This window comes from Mustela nivalis, assembly GCF_964662115.1.
Source record: "Mustela nivalis genome assembly, chromosome: 19".
Taxonomy (NCBI): Eukaryota; Metazoa; Chordata; class Mammalia; order Carnivora; family Mustelidae; genus Mustela; species Mustela nivalis.
Genome location: NC_139038.1, coordinates 7146022 through 7167920, shown reverse-complemented (window position 1 = coordinate 7167920; position 21899 = coordinate 7146022). Strand labels below are relative to the sequence as shown.

The window sequence follows — 21899 nt, the reverse complement described above, 5'->3', positions numbered from 1 at the left end:
AAACACATTCAAGTGAATTTGGAAGGAAACCAATTAGCTATGGTCTGGGGAGTTTCCAAGACCCAAAGGTGTGCGGAAGGTCAAGCCCCTGGAATGGAGGAGGGCTCCGTCTCAGGGAGGAGGTATGTCTGGACCACTGAGGCACAGAAGAGACATGGGTTTGTGTTAAAGAGGGTCTATAACTTCACAACAGAGGAGATGTCCCCAGTGGGCTCTTGAACAAGGTCCGAGGGTCCACGCCACGCACAGAGGGACACCCCCCCCTCGTCCCTCAAGGCAGGATGCTTTGAGTTGATAGCAAGAATTTCAGATGAATGAAGGCTTAGGAAAACAGGATGAAGGGTCATATCTACTCCCATTTTTATATCATGTCCTTTTAAAAATGCTTTTCTACACTGGGTGCTAGGCAAGGGGATTACTGTTGATTTGATCCGATTAGATCAGACAGATCAGATCATGGGGCTTTGCAAGTCAGTTCAGCCCAGAGTCAGCTCAGGGGCCAGTACTTGAGTCTTCCCTCCTCTGAGTGTCTGAACTCACCACCGGACCCCTAGCTCGGACCCCTAGCTCGTCTTTCCTGCCAGGAGGTGGGGTGGCTCCTGTCCCTGGGGGCCCTCGGAGCCATCAGCCCTCGCTCCAGGCCACAGCACAGTGAGGGGCTGGGCCAGGCTGCTGTGCTTCACGCGGCAGGAGTAGGAGTCCAGGGCTCCGTCCTGCGGGGAAGCTGACATCACCACCCAGGACTGGTAAGTGCTGTTTCCGCTGGGAAGCACGTCTCCCCCCAACTCAGTCTCCTGTGTATCGCCCCCATGAATCCAGTGCAGCTCAATTTCTCGTGGGTAGAAGCCATCAGCCCGGCACGTGAGTGTCTGAGTTTCTCCTGGGGTCCCGTGGCTGGTGATGGACACGGAGGGGGGATCTGTGGAGGGACAGAGCGTGGATAGCGAGAGCCTGCTCTCCATGGCTCCCTGCTCCCTCCCCTTTCTGGGCGTCAGTGATGAGCAGAACTCCAAGCTCTGTGTCTGTCTCCCCAGGGAAACTTGGTGAAGATCAGGGAAGGCCGAGGGTTCCCAGGAGCCTCTCGTTGGATTGTTGGATCGTGGAATGACCGCCGCTGGCCTTGGGCTCCCCGTCCCGTTCCCAGACTTCTGGGTGAGTTTTGGGGCTGCCTCCTCCCGTGGCTCTATCCATCAGACCCCTTCCTGCTCTGCAGGGCCCTCGTTCTCACTGCTTCCCAAACCCAAGGCTTGCGACAACCAGGCTGTGACAGGCAGGCATTTCCCACACCTGCCTTCATGCTCGGCTCTGCCTGGAGGCATCGTCCTAGAGACGCCACCGTGGGATTGGGCGGAGATGACCCCCCCAAACCCCCCAACCCCACTCCCAGCCTGAGATCACCTTGGTCTTTCTCAGCTCAGCTCGGGGGAGCAGGACAGAGGAAGCGGGGTACCTTGTCGGTCCAGGTAGGTCTTGCCGTGTTGCAGGAACCTCCGCAGCATCGCGGGGCACTCCTCTTCCAGGTAGGCCTTGGCCCGCAGCACGTACACTTCTTCCGCCTCCCACTTCTGCTTGGTGATCAGAGCGGCGGGGTCCTGGGGGACCCAGGCGGGGATTTCTTTGTTGAACTCGATGAAGTTCCTTCCGTCATAGGCGTACCTCCAGAATGCTCCGCTGTTTTTGTCATTCCGCAGCTCACAGCCAAACATTCCCTGAAAGGTGTGAGACCCTGCACCCTCCCCGGCCACCCCCGGGGAAGTTAGTCAGCTTGGCACGCACTGCACTGTGTTTTAATAACTTTCACTGCTACCCAGTTTGCAGAAACAACAGGAAGCAAGGTTTTGGAGATCTAAGCACGTGGTCCCTATGTTTTGGCGAATGGGTTATGAGCCAGTCTTAGAGTAGAAGATGGAAAGGTGCTTTGGTTTGGTGTTTCAGGCCCCTCTGGGCTAAAATGCATCCTTCCTGGCGGGGAGGGTCAGGGAGACCAGACCCCATACCCTGTTCCCAGCTCCCCTGTTCCCGCGGTTAGTGAACTGCGAATACCCTGGGGGTTCTTAGGAACCCCACAGAACCACACTGAAGTGCCATCTCCAAGTTAAACAAATTATTTGGAGTTTAACACAGATTCCCTAATCTCTCCTTTTTTTCCTCTGTTCTAAGTGGAGCGGATGTCACCAATTGGGTAAACTCTTTCCTGGGGTTTGCTATTCTCATCAGGAATCTCCGAGCCCCCTCTCTGCCCAGGGAGCCACAAGTCTTGGAACCTGGCCTCCTCTGGGAGGGGGGACACGACCGGTGGGGACCTGATACCGATTAGCGCTGTGGGCCCAGGCTCTGATCTCCAGCTCCCTGGGCTCAAACTGCAGATCTCTCTGAGCGCCGACCTGGCTTGAACGTGAGCATTTAACCTCCCCCTGCTTTGGTCTTCTCCGCTTGCCAACAGCAGCGGCCATGTACGGGTTCAGAGGGCTGCTGGGAGCGCTACCAGTCGGCGTCAGCACCCGTGCCCGGCACACAGTAGGTGCTGATGGGGGTGGGGGTGTCCCGGCTCCCCATCTTCCTCCTACCATAAGTCCATGAGGCCTCCCGAGTCTGTTCCTTACAGTCAGGAAGGTCTTCAGGACTTCATGTAACTCTATCAGTGTGTGGCTTTGAAGTCAGTCCCTGCTGAGCTCCCAGTATGGGCCACGGTTTGTGTGAGGCATTTTCTCTCAATCATTCAATATATTTCACCGGAGCAGGTTATTCGTGGCTGTCCCAGGTGATGGGACGATCAGGGAGACCAAGACCGACGAGGTTCTAGCCTTCATGCAATTGGCAGAGGTAAGTTTTATGGAATCTCTTGGAGGTTCTGGTTCGTGGGTTCAGCCCAGGTTATTAAGAACATGCTCACTGTCAAACAGCTAATGACTGGCCGCGACACGATGCGAACCAGATCTGATTGACTCTGGGGTTAGCTCCCTCCCTCCCTGACATCCCTCGGCAGGGGAGCCTGATGCCTTCTACAGTAGGATCAGCCTCAGGCAGGTCGGAGTGTGGGGTGGGGAGGTGATGGGTGCCTGGATGGGCGCTGACTCTGACGTCACTTCCTGGGAGACCCGAGGCCTGGGAGTGAGGATGGGGATAAGATGAGGCAGGAGGAGAGCAGGTGCGCTGTGGGGGTGGGGGGGATGCAGGTGCGCTGTGGGGTGGGGGGGATGCAGGTGCGCTGTGGGGTGGGGGGGGATGCAGGTGCGCTGTGGGGGTGGGGGGGATGCAGGTGCGCTGTGGCGTGGGGGTGATGCAGGTGCGCTGTGGGGGTGGGGGGGATGCAGGTGCGCTGTGGGGGTGGGGGGATGCAGGTGCGCTGTGGGGGTGGGGGGATGCAGGTGCGCTGTGGCGTGGGGGTGATGCAGGTGCGCTGTGGGGGTGGGGGGGATGCAGGTGCGCTGTGGGGTGGGGGGGATGCAGGTGCGCTGTGGGGTGGGGGGGATGCAGGTGCGCTGTGGGGGTGGGGGGGATGCAGGTGCGCTGTGGGGTGGGGGGGATGCAGGTGCGCTGTGGGGGTGGGGGGGATGCAGGTGCGCTGTGGGGGTGGGGGGGATGCAGGTGCGCTGTGGGGGTGGGGGGGATGCAGGTGCGCTGTGGGGTGGGGGGATGCAGGTGCGCTGTGGGGGTGGGGGGATGCAGGTGCGCTGTGGCGTGGGGGTGATGCAGGTGCGCTGTGGGGGTGGGGGGGATGCAGGTGCGCTGTGGGGGTGGGGGGGATGCAGGTGCGCTGTGGGGGTGGGGGGATGCAGGTGCGCTGTGGGGTGGGGGGGATGCAGGTGCGCTGTGGGGTGGGGGGGATGCAGGTGCGCTGTGGGGTGGGGGGGATGCAGGTGCGCTGTGGCGTGGGGGTGATGCAGGTGCGCTGTGGGGTGGGGGGGATGCAGGTGCGCTGTGGGGTGGGGGGGATGCAGAGTGCCTGCGAATTTCTACTCTCATCTCTGTTATTTCCATCCTGCTGACCCCTTTCCACTTACCCCTGCAGGGCTGCCCGTTGAGCTAAGACACCCCCGCCCGCCCCCCCCCCCCCACAGTCCACTGTTCACTGACCTTCTTTGTCCTTGTAGTAGTCCATGATGTCCGTCAGGGTCGCCATGAAGATCTTCTCCCTGGCCTTCTGGAGTTCACTCTCCTTCTCCCAGTCCTCTAGTCCTTCCATCTGGCTCCAGGGGTACTGAGGGATGGCCTTCCTGTCTTCACTGTCATAGTGAAAGAAATGCTGGTCATTGAGGTAGGCTGTGGCCTGGAAGCTGGGGAAGCCGTCCCTGGGCCTGGAGAGCCCGGTGTAGAAGAAGCTCAGAGAGTAAGGCCCTGAAAAAGAGGAGAGCACTTGGAGGTGTGGGGTCCCTGCAGGGGAGGCCCAACGTGGGGCAGCGGAAGGCCAGGGAGGGGGCCGTGGCCTCTGGGCCCCTCTGGAAGCTCATTCAAGTGAAAAGGGCCCTATGTCTATCCTGGGAATGGTACTTTAGACACCATTCTGTGTTTTCACTGCACTGTTTCTTCTTGACACACAAGATCATATTTCTCAGCCTCCTTGTACGTATGTTGGGATCATGCCATTGAGTTCTGGGGATGTGAGAGGGAATGATGTCTTTTTTCTGGTCTGAGGCCCTATGAACTCATTTGCTCATTCATTTATTTATTTTTAAGGATTTTATTTATAGAGCGCACAAGTAGGCAGAGAGGCAGGCAGGTGGAGAAGGAGAAGCAGACTCCCCACTGAGCAGAGAGCCTGGCATGGGGCTCGATCCCAGGACCCTGAGATTATGATCTGAACTGAAGGCAGATGCTTAACTGACTGAACCACCCAGGTACCTCTTTCTTTTTTTTTTAATGTGATGACTGTGGAGACTTCAGGATGAAAACAGGAGTCCCAAGATGCAAATAGGCCAGATTCCTGAGTCACCTCAGGGAAGACAGGAAAGTTGCCTTGTCTGTTTTCACTTTACACGAGCAAGAATTAAACATTTGTTAGGGTAAGCCACTAAAAACTTTGTTACTGAAGCATAACCTAGTCTAAGACATAGAATTCGAATGCATAGGAAGAATTTACCAGAAAACTCAGGAGATGACTTAGAATGGATTGGCACAGGTAAGAGCAGGATCTGGATCTCAGAATTCCCAGGGTTGCACCTTGCATTTTGGCAGGGGCTTGGAGAGCAGGGAGCATTTCCAATAATTAATTTATGATACAATTCATATTGATGTTAATAACATTGGAGGTCATATGGCAGATTCCTAGATCAAGTGCTGAAATTATTCTTGGTGACTAGTTTCTAAATGTGATTAACTTTAGACCTTGTGTAAAGCAAATTACCCTTAGCAGTGGGTGGACCTCATCTAATCAGTTGAAGGCCACAAGAAAGAAGCCCAGTTCCCCAAAGAAGAATTCTGCCTTTCTGCCTTCAGATTGCCTTTGGACTCAAGGCAACAACACTGACTCTTCCCCACATCTCCAGCCTGCAGATTTCAATTGTGCTAGCCAGTTCCTTAAAATCAATCTCTTTCTCTCTCTATATATCTATATATCTTTGTTCTGTTTCTCTGGAGAACCCTGACTAATACAGATTTTGGTGTAGGATGCGATTAACATTTTATTTTATTTTTAATTTTTAAAAAAGATTTTATTTATTTATTAGACTCACAGAGAGATCACAAGTAGGCAGAGCGGCAGGCAGAGAGAGAGTGGGGGAAGCAGGCTCCCTGCTGAGCAGAGAGCCCGATACGGGATTCAATTCCAGGACCTGGGATCGTGACCTGAGCCAAAGGCAGAGGCTTTAACCCACTGAGCTACCCAGGCGCCCCACTGATTAGCATTTTAAAATAAAACATATATTCTCATAGTTTTTAAGCGTCACAAATTTCAAACATGTACAGTTTACTTTCCATTTCTTCATCCTGAAATTGGTGGCCATGAAACAGCCCGTTTTCCTATTCTAGTGTGGACTCTGGTGCTTCCCAGATTCCAGCTGGCTTCTTTCCCCTTAACTTGCCTTCAGGGCTAATGGGCAGCACTGTGGTCTGATGGCAAGGGGGAGGGGACAGACTTCCTTCTACAACCCTGCAGTTAACCTGCCTTCACATCTGCTGTTTAGGGTTGTTCCCTTTTTCTCTGTGAGCCAGACAGACTCATCCAGCCACTGGAAGAAAGGAAGGAACAGGATGTTCTACTCGTGTGGCTCCTGCACTGTCCTGGCTGTGTGACCCTGGCCAGGTTACTTCACCTCTCTGGTCTTGGTTTTGCTCCTTTGTAAGCTAAGGGTTTTAGCTTTTGATTCTCTAAAGCCTCATTTAGCATGACTCCAGAGGCTCCCTCAATTCTTTTTGAAGTTTGGGAGCTGAGTTAGGTGACAGCCTGGGACACCTCTTCCCACAGTATCCTTGGGAATCTCCGCTGCACTAGAGGTCCTTCTCCAGCCCATCTGTCCCTCAGAGCCACCCTGGCTTCCTTACTCACCAGCTTGGGTTTCCTGAGGGACTGCAGGCCCCAGAAGGAGTAGCAGGGACAGCAGGACGGACATTATTGTGTCCATGCTGCCTGACCGGAAGGTTCTGGACTGCCGTGGTGGTAGAGCTCGGAGCAGACTCCTTGGAAATAAAGCCAGGTGTAGTTATGGGAATGGTTGGGCTGTGAGCCCAGCCTGGGAAAGGTGACTTCACAGCCAATGAGCCTGCAGGACAGGCTCCTCCTCTGACAGTGACAGAGAAGGGTGCACAAGCCACCCGGGGCAGAGGTGGCCCTCAGCCAGTTCATGGACAGTGTGTAGACTGAGAGCCACAACAGCTGGCTGCAGGCTGGGACTTTGTGCGTCCCCCGGGTGACAGAATGCAAGTGGGTGAGGGAGGAGGGGAGGGGGGCTGTTAAGTGGCAGATGCCTGGGGTGTGTGTTCCTTTCCGTGGGGGGGACTGGGGTGTTGTCAGATGCTCTCTGGAAAAGCTCTGCACATGGCCAGAGAGGGGGTCCCACCCTGCACACTGGCGTTCTGCACAGACCACATCCACATCTCTGGCTCCCTCTCTTCCTTCCTTTTCCTTCTGTTTTCTTTAAAAAAAAAAAAAAAAGATTTATTTATTTATTTGAGAGAGAGAGTGTGTATATTTCCACGTGCGGGGGAGGGGCGCAGGGAGAGGAAGAGGAAGAGAACCCCTAGCAGACCCCTAGCTGAGCACCAAGAGCCGGACATGGGGCTTGATCGTACAACCCTGAGATCACGAAAGCAAGAGTGGGATCCTCAACCGACAGAGCCAGCCAGGCACCCCTGCCCGCCCCCCCCCCCCCCAACCCTTTTCTATGCTTGGGGAATCCAGGGCTTTCCATCATGGAGGCAGAAGAAGCCTGATTCCCCTTTGGGCTCGGTCCAGCAGACGCTGGGGCCCCGGATGCTGAGGCTGGTATTAATGAAGCAAAGAAGAAGGCAAAGCTCCCCTTTCTGGGGAGCTCAGCAGCGGCTGTCACTGCCGTGTCCTGGAAGCCGCGGGGCCACAAGCTGTAGGGGTTCCCACGTCCGGTGAGGGGGTGTCATTTGTCTATACAGCTGGCAGCGGTGTGTGTGTGTTCACAGGACTTGCTCTGTGGCGTGATTTTCCCCTGTGCTTCTCCCGCCTAACTCTGAGCTGGGGGTTTCCCGTCTCTCCGTTGATTCTGAGGGCTAACCGAGAAATCTGTTTATTTTCTGCTACAAGTCAGAAATAGATTCCGTTTCAGCAACTGAGGATCCTGACTGATAATGAAACTGGGACGGGGAGATGGAGGAAGGGTAACTGGACTTGACCATGGGGCCGGATTGTGGCTGAATGAAGACACGATCCAGATGTTTCGGGAACTTTCTTGCAGGCTGTGGTTTTACTCTGCGGAGTAAAACCTGAGTTATCTCTTGTGGTCAGCCAGAGGGAAGTGCTCAGTGAAGGCAAGATTTTAGGTCCTAAGCAGCTGCTACCATAGGACAGTGTGAAGGGCTTAAGGAAATCAGGGACCAAAGCCTGGGAAGGTAGAGTCCAGAAGCGTTGGAGAGCCTGAAGAAAAAGAGTGGAGATTCAGAAGCAAGAATTACTGACTTCAAGCACAGCCTGAAAATCAGGCAGTTTTCTATGACAGCGTGGAAAGAATCTTTTGTCTTTTGCCATTGCAACGATGAAACACGAAAACCCAACACTGATTAATGATTAGAACTGAACAACAGAAAATCAGGTTGCATAACCTAATTACAAAAACCTAATAAATCTTTTTAAAAAGATTTATTTATTTATTTATCAGAGAGAGAGAGAGAGAAAGAGAGAGCGCACAAGTAGGCAGAGCAGCAGGCAGAGAGAGAGGGAGAAGCGGGCCCCCCGCTGAGCAGGGAGTCAGATGGGGGACTCGATCCCCAGACCCTGGGATCATGACCTGAGCTGAAGGTAGACGCTTAACTGACTGAGCCACGGAGGCACCCCGAAAACCTAATAAATCTAATAACCAAGAGGGGTCAGGACTTTCCTGCCACTCTCCTATGATCATGCCAATAAGACATTATTAGAGAAGGAACTCAAATCTGGAAGTCAGGAAAAAGGCAGCATGGGAGATGTTGTGGTTGAACAGGGCATGGAACAGGATATATATATATATATATACACACACACACACACACATATATTTTTAAATTTTTATTTAAATTATTTATTTAAATATTTTAAATATTATTTAAATTTCATTTTTAGGGGCACCTGGGTGGCTCAGTCAGTTGTGTTCAATTAAATGTCCAATTCTCGGTCTCAGCTCAGGTCTTGATCTCAGGGTTTTGAGTTCAAGGTCCAGGTTGGGCTCCACGCTAGGCATGGAGACTACTTAAAAAATCTTATTTTAAAGTAGCCTCTACACCCAGTCCAGGGCTCGAACTCACAGCCCCAGAATCCCGAGTTGCATGCTCCATCGACTGAGTCAGCGAGGTGCCTCAGAAATGCCAAATTCTGTTGGCAGATAAAGGACAAATTGTGTAAGGACAGGGATGGTGTCTGTCGTGTTCGTTTTTCTGTCCCTAGTGCTTGGCCCATTGCTTGACAGAGAGAAAGACAATCAAATAACACTTACAAAAATAGACCAATGGATACATGAGCAAAGGCAAAAAGAGATGGTGCCAGACCTATGTGAGGGTCACTAAGGCCAATTTGGTGCAAACTGGGCTCATGAAGATTGAGGGGTTGGACAGGTGGGGTGACAAATTCAAAAGGGAGGTTGGAATCAGGTTCTGGAGGGCCCCAATCCAACGAATATCCAATACCATCCAATGAATGAGCCATATCCCACTCCTGCGTCTTGCCCCTAACATCCTGTGGGCTCTGCGTACCCCACCCTCTACTCAGTGGTTCTTGGCCTTTTCTGTCATCTCCTCCCTTGCCAGTTAACCTCAAGATAATTAAAAAAAATTTTTTTTAATTCAAAACTTTATTTTCTTTCAAGATAGTTTTCTCTTTTTTTTTTTTTAAAGATTTTATTTATTCGATAGACAGATCACAAGTAGGCAGAGAGGCAGGCAGAGAGAGAGGGGGAAGCAGGCTCCCTGCTGAGCAGAGAACCCGATGCGGGGCTCAATCCCAGGACCCTGAGATCATGACCTGAGCCGAAGGCAGCGGCTTAACCCACTGAGCCACCCAGGCGCCCCAGTTTTCTCTTTTTTAAAGTAGTCTCCATTACACCCAGCATGGAGCCCAGCGCAGGGCTTGAACTCAAGACCCTGGGATTAAGACCTGAGCGGAAATCAAGAGTCAGATGCTTAACTGACCAAGCCATCCAGGCGACCCCCAAGATAATTTTAAATGCATAAAATAAAATACGGAGGATATGAAGGGAGTCAATTACATGGAAACACAGGTCTTCCCACGTACACTTGGGGCTGACGGGCTGTTTGCAGAGTGGTCCGCCAATATAGAGCGATTTGCAATTCCAAAGTGGCTGAGGAATTGCCAAGAAGAAGACAGTTTGTGGCAATGAGGTCCTCTTGGGGTGGGGTGTTCTCAGAGCCCACTTGAACTTGGCAGGAGAATCTGTCGCTGGTTCTCTGTTGGGCGGGTAGGAGGTGCTCGTGGAAGGATCCGCATTTGCTCCTCTTGGCCCCTCATCCTCCCTGGTGTGGTTGGTGATGCCCACCGCCCATCCCCACCATCACTCATGTCCCTTGTCAGGCCCCTGTGGCCCTCCCCTCTGCCACTCACGCCCCACTGGTGAAGAACAATCTTTTCTCTCTTCTTGGCAGCTGTCTTAGCCTTCACTTCCTTCTCTGAAATCTGAATCCCTCCAGGAAACTTCTCTGGGTGTCTGAGTGGCTCTGGGTCCCTCTCCCCTTCCCCCAGAGCTGGCCAGGACTGGGGTCTCCAGAGGTTCCCTCCCCCTGCCCACCCCAACCCATCTCTCCTGCTGTGGGGGGGGGTGGGATCTCGCATTCCAGTCTGCCTTAGCTTGGCCTGTTTCTTTGGACTTTGGGTTTCGTTATTGATCTGAAATTTTTCTCCTGTCATGTGGTTTTTTCAAATTTGTTCAAGGGGCCAGAAGTTGCTTTGAAATACCACTGGCTGAATTGTTTCCTTCTGAGTTATTTGGTTTCTCTTCCATGACCAAGTATCAAAGACAGTATTTTCACATGTTGTGCACCCAATTAGGCATGAGAAAAACTACGAATGAGAGAGAGAAGCAAAAGTTCCATGGGGCTTAACCAGGCAAGTTTCTCCCTGGGGAGCTCAAGATAAGGACAGAATCTGAACTTAGGTACCTTCCTTGAGGGTCAGGAGTGAGCCGGCAATGTCCTTCCCTGTTCTCATTCTTGTCCTGAATGCAGAGCTTTTAAGAATTAGTTTTAGTGGGTTAGGGGCGCCTGGGTGGCTCAGTGGATTAAGCCTCTGCCTTTGGCTCAGGTCATGATTTCAGGGTCTTGGGATCGAGCCCCACATAGGGCTCTCTGCTCGTCAGGGAGCCTGCTTCCCCCCCGCCCCACCCTCTGCCTACTTGTGATCTCTCTCTCTCTCTGTCAAATAAATAAATAAAATCTTAAAAAAAAAAAAGGAATTATTTTTAGTGGGTTAAGTAGGATTCTGAGGAACATCATTCTATACTTTGAAGCCCTCTTTCTCTTCCACTGGGTCTTTGACATGCTATGTCCCCTCTTGTCAAGGTTTCTTGACCCTCCTCTTGCTCATTGCTGGTGAGTAGAACACAGGGAGCACTGAACACTTAGTCGCGGGAGCAGGTGATCTCTCCGAGCATATCAGGGTTTTCCTCCTCCAGGCAGGCCTTAGCCACTTGACTGGGATGTTCTCAGATTCCCACTTCTGATTGGCGTCCAGGTCTACAGGGTCCAAGGTCATGCAGGCTAGGATTTCTTTGTTGAATTTGATGAATCCATTCATTGGGGTAGGTGTATCTCCAGAACACTACCCTGCTTTTTAAATTTTTTACTCTAGAGCTCTCAGTTCAAATTCTGCAGAAGGAGCAAGACCCTGAATGTAGCCCCTGCTCCGCCGCCAGCTAGTCTGGCCTCATTTCCATCTCTGTTGTGTTTCTTAACATTTTTTTATTAGTGATTTTAGCTTATAAAGCTATAAAAGCAGTTGACGGTTGAGTTAGTTTTTTGTTTAAAATAAATTTCCGGGGGTGCCTGGATGCTTTAGTCAGTTGAACATCCAACTCGTGGAGGGTCATGATCTCAGGGTTGTGAGATTTAGTCCCAAGTCAGGCTCTGCGCTCAGTGTGGAGTCTGCTTCAGATTCTCTCTCCCTCTTCCTAACTCTCTCTCTCTCTCTTAAATAAATAAATAAACAAATAAAATCTTTTAGAAAATAATAAAATAAATGTTCAGTGGGTGCCTGGGTGGCTCAGTCAGTGGAGCACGTGACTCTTGATCTCAGGGCTCTAATTTTTTTTTAAGATTTTATTTATTTATTTGACAGATGGAGATCACAGAGAGGCAGAGAGAATGGAGGAAGCAGGCTCCCTGCTGAGCAGAGAGCCTGATGCAGGACTTGATCCCAAGACCCTGGGATAATGACCTGAGCCAAAGGCTGAGGCTTAACCCACTGAGTCACCCAGGCTCAGGCGCCCCACCTTTCTATGTTCTATTCAACAGCAACCTCCTCACCAATCATATTAATCTTGTCTCAACACATGCAGAGAGTCACCAAAGAGAAATGTGGGAGCGCCTTTTGGATGTGACCCTGCCTCACCAGTAGGAGCAATCATTTTGTGAGCGGCAGAGCTCGCACCGACAACTGGTTAACCCAGCACAGAGGTGGGGGTGGCACGGTCAAGGGTGCATTGGGGCAGGGCAATCTGCCATGGGCCTTGAGTTTCCTGCATGCTCTTACAACGCCAAGCCTTGTGTGATCTTTATCTGGGCCATATCTCAGGGCAGTGTTTGCAGTGAGCGACCTTAAGAGATGACTTTTGGAGAAAGATGGGATTCATGATAACTCACTGGAAAAGCATGCATTCCTCAAGGTCAGTGTTCCTTGACTGTACCCCAAGCCTACTTCCTGTGGAGCACCCGCTTGCATTCCTTTAGAGTTACTGTCTGGGATTTAGGGGTGCAGGGCAACCCTGGTCAACATGATGCTCATACTGCTTGCCTTGCCATGACCCACAGTCCTTTGTCTATGTCCCAGAGTTCTCCTGTCTTCTGCCAGCATCCATGAAACAATAACAGGTTAATATATGGGCTCCAGTAGGGTTAAATCCCAAGCTCTGACAAGCCCTTGCCAGAGGGGATGGTCCCATGTCCCTCCCATCTGCATTTGGATCCCTGCTGGCAGGGGGGCTTCTGTGTGCCGAGGTGACCAACCCGCCTGTGTGCTCCAGTCTTGGTAGAGGGGGGTTGAGCAGGGAAGGAAGTGAGCAGCACTGATATGCTGGTGCAATTTTGGGAAAGCTGGTCTACCACCGCAGGGCGAACAGGGTGATCAAGCCCTCACTGCTGGCCCCCTGGAGCTGTGGCCGACCTGCACACCTAGTGTCCTTACTTCTGGTCCAAGCCAGACATTGCCACTCAGATGGGTGTTTCTTGAGCCTTAGAGGTGATATCCCATTTGCCACAAGAGGGCGCTTACGCGTGGCTGGGAGAGAGACATCAGACCTGCGGACGCTCCTCTGTCAGTTGAACAGAATTTATTTCCTTGGATATCTTGTGAATATTGATGGAACCCGACACAACAATATTCGTAGGTGTTCCAAAACCAAATAAAAACCTATTCTTAATCTTTATATTACTTGCAATTTTTCTTTGCATTCGACTGAGGAGTTCAACTGTCCAGTTGTGGGGTGGTAGAGTGATTATGTGAGCTCCTTTATTCTTTTACTATTCTCCCCCATTCCCAATTTCCAGACCTCCTCATCAACCCCACCCATTTTCAATAACACTCCGTTATTTTATCCTCTCTGAACAGACGCTCTCTGGGATCAATATGATCCCTACCTAGGGCTGCCTCTTCACTCTTTCTTTTTTTTTTTTTTTTTAAAGATTTTATTTATTTATTTGACAGAGAGAAATCACAAGTAGATGGAGAGGCAGGAAGAGAGAGAGAGAGGGAAGCAGGCTCTCTGCTGAGCAGAGAGCCCGATGCGGGACTCGATCCCAGGACTCCGAGATCATGACCTGAGCCGAAGGCAGCGGCTTAACCCACTGAGCCACCCAGGCGCCCCTCTTCACTCTTTCTGATTATTCAAAACAGTAACGTTTAACACGGTGGAAGTTTTGCTTAGTGATCCTGGTTTCATGGACAGCCTGTCTGCGTTTGATCCCAGCTCACCACCACCTACTAAATTTGCGACCTTCAGCAAATTAGGTAATTCCTCTGTGTTTCAGTTTCCTCATTGCTAATTATAGTAATAGCTTTGTCACAGAGGTGTTTCGGGGTGTGAATTAAATATGATCACAGGTACCCTGGGACATAGTCCTTCCTTGATAAATGCCATCTATTATAATCACCTAGTGTTTTCCTCTTTCTCTCTTTATCTGTCACCTCTGTCACTAATGACTTCTGAACTCAACTTTTCTGTCCCAGGCAAAGTCCTTTGTGCCTTAATCATGCCTGCGTAGGAGACATAGTCCAGGCTCTTTCCCTGATTGACCCTCCTGGAGATTCTTTGCAGCTATGGGGATGTTTTGTTCTTGAATCCCACTCTTTGCTCCTAATTTTGTGCCTTGGTATCAACAACTTATGGGGTCTGAGGAACTGGCCCCTTGTCTTGCTTGGCATCTTACAGTTTGTATGACCCACAGACATGATGCATTCTGAGTCCACTTCCTCTTATGTAAAATAGCCTGGAGGATCCTTCGGGTTCCATGTGGCGGTAACAGTCGATGGAAAGGAATTCATTCAGGGAAAACTCTGAATGGACTGTGAACTCTGGACCGTGTTTAATGAGAAGACTGTAAATGCTGAGCAATGTCCTTGGCAATGGGGGAAACAGGATGGGTCGAGAGAAATGCCATCCCTTGTTCACATGGACCTTACACAGGCCAGTTTTTAAAAATTGGAATTCTCACAATAACTGTTAAGAGGAGTTGTTAATGCAAAGTAGTCCAGATGATTAAGTCGCTTGATTAAGCCACTGTGAAGTATCTAGTGACTAGCAGAGCCACCACATGAATGACCCCAGAATGGGGTCAGAATGACCCCAAAGTCGCTCATTTTCTACCCACCAACCCTGCGCAGGGGTGAGTCTGATGCTTTCTAAAGTGGGGTCAGCCTCCGATGGGTCGGGGGTGTGGTCAGATCTACCTGGATGAGTGCTGATTCTGACACCGCTTCCCATGTGAGAGCTGAGAGTCTGGAAGTGAGGAAGGGAATATGACAGGGAAGGCGGAGATGCATTGTGGGGTGGGGTGGGGTGCAGAGTCTCTGCATATTTTTACCTGTGTTTTTTGTTGATCATTGGGGTTCTGATATTTCTTTCCTGCTAACTCCTGTTTTTATGCGTACTAGGGATTGCTCCTTGAGCTTGTGGAAATAGCATAGCACTCAGTCTGCTGCCATCGTCTCTCCTTGGAATAGTCCATGATATCTAAAGACATCATGGTCTTATGAACCTGGTCTTATGAACTTGGCTTTCTTCTTGTCCTCCATCCCCACCACTTGGTGCTAGGACCCCAGTGCTTCCTGCCGTTATAATCATGGAGAAAGAAGGTCTGATTGTTGGGAGTCCGGCAGGACCTAAGACCTGGGGAAGACTTCACTAGATCTGGAAAATCTTGTATAAAGGAAGTCACAGGTTAAGGACCTGCCGAAGTGGAGAACACTTCGAGGTATGGGTCAAGTGTGAGTCCCACTGTGGGGCAGCAGAAGGTCAAGGAGGAAAATCTTGGTCTTTGGGATCAACAGCTATTCATGGCCTCTGGTCTCCAGGCTTTTCTTCCTGTGAGCCTCCTAGCATTGCATGTTTGAATGGGGCAAGAGCTTGCAAAGCTTTATATGGTACAAAATTCAGGAAGGAGAATTTTCTAGAAATGCTGGTAATGAGCCAAATGGGATTCAGCATGGAAAAAAAAGACCAGGGTGCTGCCTCTGTATCACCAGTTCTTTGAGTAAACTTGCTGCTAAGTTGAATTCTTGCCATACTGGTGAGAAATGCATTTGTTGACTATTTGATAATATTACAGATTTTTAATCTTAAGAAATTATTAGTTTATATTTTTGTTTCTTCCAGATGTTCATGTGATGATGGGTGTAGGACTGGCTGAGCTCTCCAGGTCGGGTAGTATCCCAGGTGCAGTGCTGCTGTATTCAGTTCTCTGAGCAGGTGTTTTCCTTCTTGTTCTGCCGCTTTCCATCTGCTGACCCCTCCTCAGCCCTTGACCGTAGTTATTTCTCACTCAAAACCAGATAGAGACATCCAGCTGTGGAAAAGGAAGGAAGGAGGGAGGAAAGATTTTGCCGGTCCTAGTGGATAAAGAGACACCAGGCCTCCACACTTCTTTCTACCCCTCACCCTTGAGCGATCCCTGCACGCTGCTGCTCCAGGTCAGGGCACAGGCCATCAACATATGGCTGGGGGAGGAGGCTGGTCTCAAAGAGCGCACTGTTTGGCGGAATAAAGGAGTGGGATGCGAGTTCTCTTTACCCTCAGGGGCTTCTTTCCTGGCACCAATCCTCAGAAACTTATTGTGAAAGAGAAGTTTGTCTGGGTGCTTTAGCGTCTTATCAGAGGCTTAGAAACAACTAGGCAAAAACCCTCTCTCCCCAACCCCCCTGGCACCAAACTTAGCCTCCTCCCCTGATACCCACACTGACCCGGGCACTGAGGACATTTATAAATGGAGCCTTTGAGGAATCTGGAGAAATTCATCCAACTTTGAAAAGTGCCCCTATTCCTTGGGCTCTGTGCACCTCCCCACTTCCCACCCCCACTTCAGACATTTAGACAAGGACTTTGGTCACTCTGGCTGGACCATCTGCATAGCCCTGAATGCAGGGTCATAGCTCTTGGTTTCCAAGGAGACAATCACATGCTGTAAGCAAAGATGTGCTAAAGGCACCTAGCTCAGTGCTAAGTTAGGTGCTAAAGCCACCTAAGTCAGTGCTCTTCCTTGAGAAGCTATTTGGCAGAGAGGGAAGAGTCTGACCCTAGAGTCACCTTTAGCTCCCATCCTGCCTCTTCCAGAGCAGAAGGAAATGAAATAGAGATCAGAAACACAAGAGAAAAGGGCAGTGAAACTAAGAGCTGCTTTTTTTGAAAAGATAAATCAAAAGAACAAAACTTTAGCTAGGCTTCCAAGAAAAAAAGAGAGGACTCCACAAAATTACAAACAAGAAAGGACATATTACAATGGATACCACAAAAATACAAAGGAGCATAGGACACTATTATGAACAATTATGTAACAACAAATTGGACAACCTAGGAGAAATGGATAAATTCCTAGAAACATATGAGCTACCAAATCTGAATCATGAATAGAAAATCTGAACAGCAGATCAATGGTAAGTAAGGAAATTGAATGCATGACCAAAAAATCCCCCAATATTAAAGTCTAAGACCAGATGGCTTTGCAGGTGAATTTTACCAAAAATGAAAAAAATTAATGCCAGTCCTTCTCAAACTCTTCCAAAATATAGAAAAGGAGGAAATACCTCCAAAATAATTTTACAAGGTTAGCATTACTTTGATAGCAAAACCAGACAAGGATATTACAAGAAAAGAAACTATAGACCAATAACCCTAATGCATATAAATGCAAAAATTCTCAACAAAATACTAGCAAACTAAATTCAACAGCAAATTAAAAGCATCAGACACCATGACAAAGTGGAATTTATCCCTCGGATGCAAGGTTGCTGCAATATATACAAAGCAATAAGTGTGATGAAATTATATTAATAGAATGAAAGACAAACATCATATGATCACCTAATTGATACAGAAAAAGCGTTTGACAAAATTCAGTGCCCTTTCATGACAAAAACTCTCAAAACGTTGGGTACAGAAGGTACACATCTCAACATAATAAAAGCGATGTATGATAAACCCTTGGCTAACATCATACTCAACAGTGATAGGGTTGAATGCTTTCCCTCTAAGATTGGAAACAAGAAAAAATGCTCTTATCACCACTCCTATTCAGCATAGTAGTGGAAATAGTAGTGGGAGCCAGAGCAATTAGGCAAGAAAAAGAAATAAAATGTATCCAAGTGGAAAGGTAGAAGTCAAACTGTTTCTATTTGCTGATGACATGATCTAGTGTATAGAAAAGCCTAGAGACCCTACCCAAAACATGTTAGAACTGATCAACCAGTTCAGTAAAGTTGCAGAATACAAAATCAACATACAAAAATGAGCTGTGTTTCTATATACCAACAATGAACTGGATGAAAAAGAAATAAACAGTTCCACTTATAATAGCATAAGAAACAATAAGATACTTGTAAATAAATTTAACCAAGGGACTGAAGGTTCTTTATTTTTTAACTTATTATTATTTTTAAAGATTTTATTTATTTGACAGGGAGATGCAGTGAGAGAGGGAACACAAGCTGGGAGAGTGGGAGAGGGAGAGGGAGAAGCAAGCTTCCCTCCAAGCAGGGAGCCCGATGTGGGGCTCGATCCCAGGACCCTGGGATCATGACCCGAGCTGAAGGCAGACGCTTAACGACTGAGCCACCCAGGTGCCCCTGAAGGATCTTTATACAAAATACTATAATAAGTCTTGATAAATGAAACTGAAGAGATGAATAATTGGAAATATACTCCATGTTCATGGATTGGGAAAGTTAATTTTGTTAAAATGCCCATACTACCCAAATCCGTCTATAGATTCAATGCAATCTCTATCAAAATTCTAACAGCATTTTTCATAGAAATAGAAAAAGCAAAGCTTTGATTTGTATGGAACCACAAAAGACCCCAAACAGCCAAAGCAATCTTGAGAAGAACAAAGCTTGCGGCCTCACACTTCCTGATTTCAAGCCGCATTATAAAGCTTATAGTAATCAGAGGGTATAGAACTGGCATTAAAAACAGACACAGCGACCAATGGAACAGAATCAAGAGCCCAGAAATAAACCCATGCATATATAGCCAACTAATATTTGACAAGAAAACCAAGCATACTCAATGAGGGAAGGATAGTCTCTTTAATAAATGGTGTTGCAAAAATTGAATATTCACTTGTAAAAGAACAAAACTGGACCTCTGTCTTACTACACTGCTCACAAAAATTAGCTGAAAATGAATTGATGACCTAAACATAAGACCTGAAACTGTAGAACTCCCAGGAGAAAATATAGGGAAAAATCTCCTTGAGATTTATCTTGGCAATGATTTTTTGGATATGACACTAAAAGGACAAGCATCATTCAACATCAAAGTAAAATGTTTCTGTAGAGCAAAAGAAACAATTAGGAAAATGGAAACATAACCTTTGGAATGGGAGAAAATACTTGCAAACTCTAATAGTGGGTTAATATCCAATATATATAAGCAACTCGTATAACTTGCTAGCAAAAACACCTCCCAAACAATCCAAATTAAAAATGTGCAGAGGGAGGCGCCTGGATGGCTCCATCAGAAGAGCGTGTGACTCTTGATCTCAGAGTTATGAGTTCAAGTCCCATGCTGAGTGTAGAGATTACTAAAATAAATAAATAAATAAACTACAATGTGTGAGGACTTGAATAGCCTTTTTTTTTTTTTCCCCCACAGAGAAGATACACAAATGGCCAACAAATATATCAAAAGGTGCTCAACATTACCAATCATCAGGGAAATGCTGGTAAAAACCACAGTGGGGTATCATCTCACACCTGTTGGAATGGCTGTTATGAAAAAGACAAGAGGCAATAAATCTTGGTTTGGATGTGGAGAAAGAGAACCCTGGGGCACCACTGGTGGGAATTTAAACACTATGGAAAAGAGTATGATGGTTTCTCAAAACTAAACAACAAAACAAGACAAAGAAAAACAAAGTGCATTGTTCTTTAGCAATTCCACATCTGGGAATATATCCAAAGAAAATGAAATCAGGACCTCAAAGAGATCTCTGAACTCCCATGTTCACTGCAGCATTATTTACAATAGCCACAGTGTGGAGACAACTTAAATGTCCATCTATGGATGAATGAATAAGCGAAATGGCACACACACACACACACACTCCGTGTGTGTGCACGCATGTGGACACACTGAAATATTATTCAGCCATGAAAATGAAGGACAGCCTGCTGTTTGTGATGACATGGATGGGCTTGGAGGGCATTATGCTAAGTGAAAGGAACCAGATAAGAAAAGAGAACTACTGCATGCTCTCACATATATGCAGAATTTAAAAACACTGAACTCATAGAAACAGAGAGTAGAATGGCGGCTGCCAGGGCCTGAGGGGTGAGGGACATGGGGAGATGTTGGTCAAAGGGTACTGTCCGTTATAACAGGAGTAAGTGACTATAGTTAAATACTGTATTGTCTACTTGGAAGTTGCTGTGAGGAGAACTATAACGTTCCTGCCATAACATCAACAACAATAACAAAAAATGGTAATTATCAATTGTGAGGTAAAGGATGAGTTAACTAACCTTATTGGGGTAAACATTCTGTAATGTATATGTATATTAAATCATCGCGTAGTATACTTTACATCGCATGCTATTATATGTCAATTATAGCCTAATAGTTGGGAAAAAAGTGCTGGAAAGTATATGGAGAAAAAGAAAAATCTACATTGCCACTGGGAATGTAAAATGTTGCTGCCACTTTGGAAAACAATCTGTCAGTTCTTCAAAAAGTTAAATATCAATTTTCTATAAATGAAAACCCAGGTCCACACAAAAGCTTGTACACAAATATTCACAGTGGCATTATCTGAAAAGGGGCACAACCAAAATGCCCATTAACTGATGAATGAATAAATAAAAATGGTATATCCATGCAATAGAATATTATTTAGCAATAAAAAGGAGTGAAGTCTTGGGCGCCTGGGTGGCTCAGTGGGTTAAGCCACTGCCTTCAGGTCATGCCACTCAGGTCATGATCTCAGAGTCCTGGGATCGAGTCCTGCATCAGGTTCTCTGCTCAGCGGGGAGCCTACTTTCCTCTCTCTCTCTCTCTGCCTGTCTCTCGGCCTACTTGTGATCTCTCTCTGTCAAATAAATAAGTAAAATCTTAAAAAAAAAAAAAGGAGTGAAGTCCTGATACACACTGTTCCCTGGCTGAACCTTGAAGACATTATGCTAAATGAAAAGGGCTAGTCACAAAAGGCCACACAGAATTCCATTTATGCTGTGAAGCCTAGAATAGGAAAAATCTATAGGGATGGTAAGTATGTTAATGGTTGCCCTGGGATGGGGATAAGGGAGTGGAGATGGGGAGTTACTATCCATGACTACAGGGTTTCCTTTTGGTGTGATGAAATTTTCTAAGATTACAGAGTGGTGATGCACAACATTTTGAATACACCCCACTGAATTGTAGAGTTAAAAAGTGGATTTTATGGCATAGGAATATATCTCAATAAAGCTCTTATTAAAAAGGTAGACGGACAGCCAAATTTGGGTATGGAGTAATAAAGACAATAAGAAGAGATCAAGAGGGGCACCTGGGTGGCTCAGTGGGATAAAGCCTCTGCCTCTGCCTCAGGTCATGATCCCAGGGTCCTGGGATCGAGCCCCGCATTGGGCTCTCTGCTCGGCGGGGAGCCTGTTTCCCTCCCCTCTCTGCCTGCTCCTCTGCCTTCTTGTGATCTCTCTCTGTCAAATAAATAAATAAAATCTTAAAAAAAAAGAGAGATCAAGAAAAGCCACCTTCATGCAAATCCTAAGCTCTTGACAGGTTTCCGAGCCAAGTTAGTTCTGAGCACTGTTAATTTTAAGTAAGTTAGACGGAGAGCCTATTGATTGAAGATGCAGTTGGAGCTCCATGTGGACAGAGTCATGTCAGGTGTATGTAGTAGTGATTCCCTGAGTGTTTCCCCATGGTAACCTACGGCCATTTATTCAAAGAAGCCATGCAACAGGGAAGGGGAATCCTGAAATCTTCTGAGGACAGTTGGATACATGATTCGACTTGACACTGACAAGCCTGAGGACACTCCACCATAATGCATATGGAGGTCTGGCAATAAATGGAGACCTGGTCCAGTTCTCTCTCCCAGTACATCTTATAGTCACTGGCTCTACCCATATGGTAGTCCCATATGGTAGCCACTTTCCATGCTCCAGAATGTAAAATTAGGATGGATAAGCTTAGTGTGTGGCTAAATCCAACATAGGTTCCTTGACCAATGGAGTAATACTATTACAATTGACCCTTCAAACCTACGTTGTTTGGGTTTGAACTGTGTGGGTCCACTTATATGAAGATTTTTTTCTTTTCTTTTTTTTTTTTAAATTGCAATATATTTTTTATTTTTTTTAAATTTAAATT

General features: G+C 47.8%; 2 protein-coding genes across 6 annotated transcripts in view; one reads left to right on the top strand and one right to left on the bottom strand.

Moving 5' to 3' along the window:
• Positions 1 to 336: 336 nt before the first annotated feature.
• Positions 337 to 6680, bottom strand: AZGP1 (alpha-2-glycoprotein 1, zinc-binding). Its single transcript, XM_082712777.1, has 4 exons — positions 6485 to 6680; positions 4078 to 4338; positions 1451 to 1726; positions 337 to 919 (listed from the first exon to the last, which is right to left on the bottom strand). Exons 1-4 carry the CDS (start codon positions 6558 to 6560, stop codon positions 564 to 566), a joined length of 969 nt encoding a protein of 322 aa, XP_082568903.1. The 5' UTR covers positions 6561 to 6680; the 3' UTR covers positions 337 to 563.
• The window catches only part of GJC3 (gap junction protein gamma 3), a 37849-nt gene continuing 17682 nt past the window's right edge, over positions 1733 to 21899 (top strand). Inside the window, exons 1-2 of one of the 5 annotated variants that reach the window (XM_082712784.1) lie at positions 1733 to 2395; positions 2742 to 3148. In XM_082712784.1, coding sequence (XP_082568910.1) covers positions 3129 to 3148 — 20 coding nt within the window. In that variant the 5' untranslated portion in view covers positions 1733 to 2395; positions 2742 to 3128. Of the gene's footprint in view, positions 3149 to 4344; positions 4839 to 21899 lie in introns of those variants that run through there. The other 4 variants (XM_082712783.1, XM_082712785.1, XM_082712782.1 and 1 more) reach the window with 4 other exon arrangements.

Coding starts and splice junctions, on each gene's coding strand:
- AZGP1 (XM_082712777.1), bottom strand. CDS start 6,560: ATGGACACAATAATGTCCGTCCTGCTGTCCCTGCTACTCCTTCTGGGG. Junction 1,727..4,077: donor CTACTACAAGGACAAAGAAG/GTCAGTGAACAG, acceptor GGGAGGGTGCAG/GGTCTCACACCTTTCAGGGA. Junction 920..1,450: donor GACCTACCTGGACCGACAAG/GTACCCCGCTTC, acceptor GTCCCTCCACAG/ATCCCCCCTCCGTGTCCATC.